This window comes from Drosophila eugracilis, unplaced genomic scaffold, assembly GCF_018153835.1.
Source record: "Drosophila eugracilis isolate 14026-0451.02 unplaced genomic scaffold, ASM1815383v1 contig_1172, whole genome shotgun sequence".
In the NCBI taxonomy this organism is placed as follows: domain Eukaryota; kingdom Metazoa; phylum Arthropoda; class Insecta; order Diptera; family Drosophilidae; genus Drosophila; species Drosophila eugracilis.
The window spans coordinates 191,764-198,302 of record NW_024571954.1 but is presented as its reverse complement, the minus strand read 5'-3'; the positions used below and the strand labels follow the sequence as shown (position 1 = coordinate 198,302).

Genomic DNA, 6,539 nt, shown 5'->3' with positions numbered 1-6,539 from the left:
TAGTAACGTTTCTACACAAGGGATTAAAATTTTAAATTTATTTCTTAATGTTTTACTTAATGAGCAACCCCAAACAAAAACAAGAAAAACAACCAACAAAACCAATTTTAGTTCTAAGCTTAAAACAAAAATAAGAAAAACGAAACAATGCAAAAGGGAAAAGTTCGCGATTTAGAGGAGAGACTCGATTTGAGATCGCCGAGACAGAACCAACATTTACATTATATAATCAATTAGTTTAAGCTGAAGCTGAAATGTGTGCCGACAATGAATGCATCTCGTAGTTGTAAAATGAGCGAAAGATTCAACAATAATTTACTTTACCAACACAATACATGAGAAAAGTCCAAAGCTTTAACTACTCGCAAAACAAAAGGAAAACATTAAGCGGAATATCGACGGGAAAACCCAAAATAAAAAAAAAAATACACTAAATGAATATGCCAATAACAAGCTGCTAATCTCCCATCCAATTAAATGGGCTGTAACAATTGTCCCTATATACATCTATATATACAGATATATATATATATATAATGTAAACTGGAGAACTCCGATTTTCCCTCAGAAACTCACATACACTACAATTTCAATGGTTTCTTCAGTGTCGTGCAGCTATTAGTAAATTAAAGTTGGAGATCGTGAAAAGCCTTAGATATCATTTCCAACCTATTTTCCGCTCAGAGAGAGAGAGAGAGAGTCAAGGCCCAAACATAAAGACAAGACAAAGCCGGGATATCCATATGGGAACTTAAATTTTTATCTGTCAAAATTCAATTGAGCTTTAAACTAAAGATAGATCGAGGGAAAAAACATTAAAAAAAATACTACAAAAAAAGAATGATGAAGATGATAAGTAAGAAATAGAATTGGGATCGCATTGTTTCTACATATTACTTATAAATGTGCCGTTTATAGATGTCTACAATTATATACAACAAATATAGATATATGCCTAGATATATAATCAGATCGAAATCGAAGCTAGAACAGCAATTTGCACAACTCTTCCTAAAGGAAATAAAAATACAAAAATCTAAATCTAAAATTAACGATTAAAATTATATATGCCACAATTACCGAGATTTCAAGAAAATGACGGACTTAACTCCAAGCAATTAACGTTATATTTGAAATAATCTTATGATATATGTGTGTGTGTACTCTATACTCTTCCAATTAGTCCCAGGATTCGTTCCACTAAAAGCCCCGAGATAAAACCCCATAGCTATACACACACTCTCCACACACTCTCGATGTAGTGTTCCAAATGCGAATCAGATCAGAATAACCCCTAGCTGAAATTGGACTAGCAAAATCAATATGATAATAACACTTATTCGTGCGTTAAGATTAAAGAGATCATCTGGTACATCCCTTACTTTAATAAAAACAAAAACGAAAACTAGAAACCAACCAAAATGCCGGGTAATTAATCAATAAAATACATATTATTAGTTCTAATCTAAGCGGAGAAAGCAAAATACATCAACATAATGATAATGATAAAGAAAATGAAAGAAAGTAAAATGAAAAATAAGCAACGTGAGCAACGTAATATGGGAAATCTGTAACTTTGGTGATCTTTTTAAATGTTATTAGTAAAAAAAAAAAAAAAAAAACAAAAATCAAGTTTAATGACGAATACAAATCAAATCAGTTTTAAATGTGACTTAAAATACGACGTAAACGACATTTTTTCCACAAAATTAAAAATATTAAATGTAACAAGTCAACAAAAAAGAAACAAAAAACAAAACCAAATTAAGAGTTTGTGACATTTGCAATTTAATGAAAGTTGATGATCTTTTCGATAGAACTCTGTCAAAGCTGTCTAACAATTAGTTATTAAGCGCTTCAAATACAAATACCATTTAACAAAAATCAACAACAAACTCAATTAAGTTAATGAAAACACAATTATATTTAACGAAATGTATATGTTTTATACAAATTACAATTATTTTTATCGAGTCTTTTGCGGCTTTATTTAAATCTGAGTTTTAAAACATAAAAATAAAAAACGAAAACAATAACACCCATCCCTTACAAGACGAAAACGACTTCAGTTTGCGTTTGAAATAAGAAAACAGCATATACAATTCATTTTTGTTCAATAAAAATATATTTAACTAAATACTTGACGTGTCTCTTTCAATATTCGGGTTAGGATGTTGTCGGTTTTGAGGAGCTCACTGAGTAGGGTGAACCTTCATCTGCACTCCATTCTGCTGGCCAGGTGTAAGTCCACCAAGGAGGGCAAGACAGCTCTGATCATTTTGGCGCCGGGGGCTGAGGAAATGGAGTTTACTATATCTGCCGATGTCTTAAGGAGAGGAAAAGTAAGTTAACTGATATGCTATCACTTACATATTGTATTGTAAAACAGATAGGTTGTTTGCCGTGGGTTACTGTCCTTGGGTGTAGCAGGGCTCCGGGTTGTGTAACGTTCCTCTCAGAGCGCGGCTGACATGCGATGGAGTTGTCCAGAGGGCAGCGTTGCGGTCGGGCACCTCTGGAATATACGCTGTGGAGAAGAAGGGACCTTTAGTTATACTAGGTTCGGAAAAGCTTAGAGATCCTAAGGTCTACCAGGTTTGGCTCTCCGGTTGACCGAGCGGCGATCCAACAACAGGTGGATTTAAAGATGTGTCCCGTGGTTGGTGGTTGCCATGGGATACCGTCCTTCGGTGTAGTAGGGCTTCCGGTTGTGTAAAGTTCGTTTCAGAGCACGGCTAGCGTGCGATGGAGTTCTCGGAAGGGCAGGGTTGCGGTCGCGCACTTCTGGGATATACGCTGTGGAGAAGAGACTCTTCGGTCTACCGAGCGGCGATCCAACCACAGGTGGATGCGGTGGATGCTGTCTTGAGCAGCGGGCGGAGCCGACTTGGTTAACCGAGTGGGGGTCCATCTCCGTGGTGACAGCAGTCGGCGATGGCTGCCGCTGGCGTTTGAAACGTTTCACTGTGACCCTGCGCCCGCGTCCGAATAACACACTCCACGTCTCATCTTTATCTTTCAACAGTATGGACTTTTTCTTCCCAATTTTTTTTCTCTGCCCTGCTTCTATGATTTCTTTGACCGCCTGGGCCGAGATGATGGCGTCCGCCGGAACAGTCCAACCCATGTCGTTTGTGATCATACCACACTCTTTGGTATCTTCTTTTTCCGGGAATGTTTGGTTCTCCTCTTCGATTGGTTCAGCTCCTTCCTCAGTATGTTCCGATTCCTCCTGCTTGAAAGTTTTTAATGGTTCCGTGATATTCAACTCCAGATTACCGCAATGTAGTACAGTTCGGGTTTTTGCAAGGAAGTCCATTCCCAGCAATATCCCGCCTTGTACTTGGTCCAGAATTAGGAACATAAGCTCGAACTCTTCGCCTGCAAATCGAATTGTGGTGGTGAAATCTCCGACCGCTTTCTGACTTGTCCCGTTTGCTAGGGTTAGTTCCTCCACCGTCTTGCTCCACCTTCCCTGGCTCCTTAACTCTTCATATTTATTTTTGCTTATTGCGCTCATAGAGGTTCCTGTGGCTACCACTCCATTTGCTTTCCTTTCTCCGATCCATATTTCCGCCCATATTTGGAATCCATCGCAGCGTAGTAAATCCAAGGTCGGTGGTCCTTGTGTTCGACCTTGAGCTGACAGATGTACCTGCTCCGACATTTCGATTTTTTCTACTTCTTCTTGGGGTTTATTCTTACTTCAGATGATTACAGAGTTTAAAGATATGTTTCGTGGTCGGTGTGTGCCGTGGGAAACCGTCCTTTGGTGTAGCTGGGCTTCGGGTCATGTAACGGTCCTCTCAAAGCGTGCGATGCTGTTCTCGTGCTGGTAGGGTTGTTGTCGGGCACTTATGGATTGCGCCCTGCAGTATTCTCCGGGTCCGTGGTTCTTATGTTCTACCTTAGTGTGGAGAAGGATAGAGACCTTAAGGTCTACTAGGTTTCGAGGAGGCTAGAGACCGTTAGGTATACTGGGTTCCGAATCACAGTCGACTGCTAAAGGCCCGCTTCCTTATAAGTTGGCGTGCTTGTAAAAACTAGGCAGTGTGCCCGTTCGCTGTATTTTGGCGCGCTCGTGTGTCTAATTTCAAATGTTTCATTGTTTGGTCTTCTTTGTTGTTATCTTTGTTATAGCTATCATTAAAGTATTGATTCAAAAGCTTATCTATTTCTTAGATCGATGTCACTATAGCTGGTTTAGACAACTGCGAACCTGTCAAGTGCTCCCGCTCAGTAGTAATCGTCCCAGATACTTCGCTTGAACAGGCTGTGAACCAAAAGACCTATGATGTTATTGTCCTGCCAGGTGGATTAGCTGGCAACAAGGCATTGATGAACTCCACTGCCGTTGGTGATTTGCTTCGATGCCAGGACTCAAAAGGTGCATTGATTGCTGCCATTTGTGCTGCTCCCACAGCGCTGGCCAAGCACGGAATTGGAAAAGGAAAATCCATTACATCGCATCCGGATTTAAAGACTCAACTAATGAAGGATTACTGGTGGGCTTCTAAATATTTCAATAGATGTTCTTATTCACTAAGTAATTATTATAATTTAGCTATATTGACGACAAGACTGTAGTCCAGGATGGAAATCTTATTACTAGTCGTGGCCCTGGCACTACTTTTGACTTCGCCTTAAAGGTTATCGAACAACTGGTTGGAGTTGATATGGCCAAGGAGGTGGCCAAGGCAATGCTTTGGACATACAAATGTTAACGGAAATTTACGTATAAAGACAAATATTTGGACTTAAAAAAGGGTGCAGTTATTAAATTCCAAGCTTAAACTTTAAAAAGTTACCAAAATTAATTCTTTAAATATCATTTTTGATATCAATTTTTTTTGTTAGAGAACAGATAGTAAATAATAAATTAAATAATTAAGAAATAATACCAATATTTCGCGATCAAAAGAAATTCATGAAGAACCTATAAACCGAACAGCCTTATTACATACATTTAACCGAGTTTCCAACCATTATTTTCACATGTAACAACGCAAAGACCGCGTGTTTGCCAATGTGACCAGATGATTCTAGCTTTAAAAACCTTTTACAAAGTTCTCTGATCTTATTGTCCATCTCTACAACTATCGGTCGATAAGCCAAAACAAATCAGTCGGGTTTCCAACTCGGCGCAAACAGAAGTTTCGTCTTGGGCGGTTCGTGGAGTTTTGAATTTGGTGTGTTTTGGCGGAAAATTAAATAGTTTTTTAAAATATTCTTGAATCGCGAATACTAGATGTTTCAATATAGAGTGGACTAGATAAGATCCAATGTAGTTTAAATTGTTTTATGACCACACAAAAGTAGATCGTTTTTTTGCGCCTCCGTGAGCACGTGAAACGTTTTGTTGTTGTTGCTTCCGTTGCACTTGCAGCCCAAAGTGTTCGTGTATGTGCGCCCGTTGCATTGTGTGAGTGTAGACGGGTCATTAAATCTGCCGCTTCTTTTTCTGCTGCTGTTCTTTTGTTTTTGGGTAAATTGCACAAGTGTAACGGTTTTCAAGAAGTGCAACAACCAAAGCGACAGCAGCAGCAACAACAACAATAACAACATACCACAACTGCGATGTAAAGTGTGTGTAACTGTGTAACCAGAAACGCGAAAAAAGTGCAGTTCATTCAAACTGCAAACGAAATTGCCATAAATTATTGTTATAAGCTTTTGCGTTGCGTGATGAAAGGAAAACAGTGCAAATAGCAAATGAAAAGCGCTGCGAGCGAAAAGAAAAAATATAGTGGAAAATATTGTGTATATAACAGTGAATAGTGAAAATTAGCATAGAGCAGGAGCGAGAAAAGCTAAATAAAAAAGAAAAACCAGGAAAATAGTGGAAGCAGCCACAACTAAAAGAGAAGAAGAAGAAGAAGAAGGAGAGGATGAAAAAATGTTTGCTGCATTTACACACACACACGTATACACCAATACCCACCCTCTCTCTTTACGTCCTTTTCCCTGTTTCCTTTTGCCATCTCGCTCGAACAACCGCCACCGCAAACAAAATCTCTCTCTGACATGCGCCCTCTCTCGCTCTCGCACCAGTGCACTTTTGGTGCCCTTTTTCATGCTCCTTTTCATGAGTCACGAACTAAGGCGAAAGAAACGGTGTAAAATAAGAAGAATAAATTGTGCAAAAAGCGGTGACACTGCAAACTACAAAGCAGCCAAAAATTTAAGCAAAGTGCAATGTGCTAAAGGTTTATTGTTAAATTCCGGTATAAAAGGCATTATTTGTTCCTTATGGGTGTTCCTTCTTCTTTGCCTTTCTCATTCATTCGGCGATTGTGTGAGTGGAATTTTTAAACAGCCAACAGCCGCGGCCTTTTGTTGCGGGGGCGGGTAAACAAATTAAATAATTTGTTTATAAAACTGTGTCAGAGGCAAGAGTTATGTGTGAGTTTCAACCCGCTCCCTCTGACGCAGGTGCGTTTATCTACAGTCGAACTTGCCTAACTAGCCCTGACCATCCTTTGTTAGATAAAGGTTTATATAGATTTTTGTATGTTATCAGATGAAACAATTTATTCTAA

The 6,539-nt window shown here is 39.0% G+C and overlaps 3 protein-coding genes across 8 annotated transcripts in view; 2 read left to right on the top strand and 1 right to left on the bottom strand.

Moving 5' to 3' along the window:
• The first annotated feature begins 1,787 nt into the window (after nt 1-1,787).
• LOC108106415 (protein DJ-1alpha) lies at nt 1,788-4,879 on the top strand. The gene is made up of 3 exons (XM_017213438.2): nt 1,788-2,342; nt 4,183-4,505; nt 4,565-4,879. Exons 1-3 carry the CDS (start codon nt 2,172-2,174, stop codon nt 4,722-4,724), a joined length of 654 nt encoding a protein of 217 aa, XP_017068927.1. The 5' UTR covers nt 1,788-2,171; the 3' UTR covers nt 4,725-4,879.
• On the bottom strand, nt 2,098-4,021 carry LOC108106414. 2 transcript variants are annotated; one of them, XM_017213436.2, is made up of 3 exons: nt 2,593-4,021; nt 2,371-2,527; nt 2,098-2,292 (listed from the first exon to the last, which is right to left on the bottom strand). In XM_017213436.2, exon 1 carries the CDS (start codon nt 3,665-3,667, stop codon nt 2,642-2,644), a length of 1,026 nt encoding a protein of 341 aa, XP_017068925.1. In that variant the 5' UTR covers nt 3,668-4,021; the 3' UTR covers nt 2,098-2,292; nt 2,371-2,527; nt 2,593-2,641. The 2 variants fall into 2 exon arrangements, with proteins under 2 accessions (XP_017068925.1, XP_017068926.1); XM_017213437.1 differs by having other exon boundaries at nt 2,245-2,316.
• Nucleotides 4,880-5,131: 252 nt separating the features above from the next.
• LOC108106243 (dystonin) overlaps nt 5,132-6,539 on the top strand; it is an 82,580-nt gene continuing 81,172 nt past the window's right edge. For 4 of the 5 annotated variants that reach the window (XM_041818040.1, XM_041818037.1, XM_041818038.1 and 1 more), the window contains exon 1: nt 5,133-5,422. The gene's annotated coding sequence lies outside the window, so the exon portion shown is untranslated. Of the gene's footprint in view, nt 5,423-6,539 lie in introns of all 5 variants that reach the window. The other variant, XM_041818039.1, reaches the window with a different exon arrangement.

Excerpts from the sequence above, each read along its gene's own strand:
- LOC108106415 (XM_017213438.2), top strand. The coding sequence starts at position 2,172 with ATGTTGTCGGTTTTGAGGAGCTCACTGAGTAGGGTGAACCTTCATCTG. Across the intron at positions 2,343-4,182 it reads ATGTCTTAAGGAGAGGAAAA|ATCGATGTCACTATAGCTGG; the intron begins GTAAGTTAACTG and ends TCTATTTCTTAG. Across the intron at positions 4,506-4,564 it reads CAACTAATGAAGGATTACTG|CTATATTGACGACAAGACTG; the intron begins GTGGGCTTCTAA and ends ATTATAATTTAG.
- LOC108106414 (XM_017213436.2), bottom strand. The coding sequence starts at position 3,667 with ATGTCGGAGCAGGTACATCTGTCAGCTCAAGGTCGAACACAAGGACCA.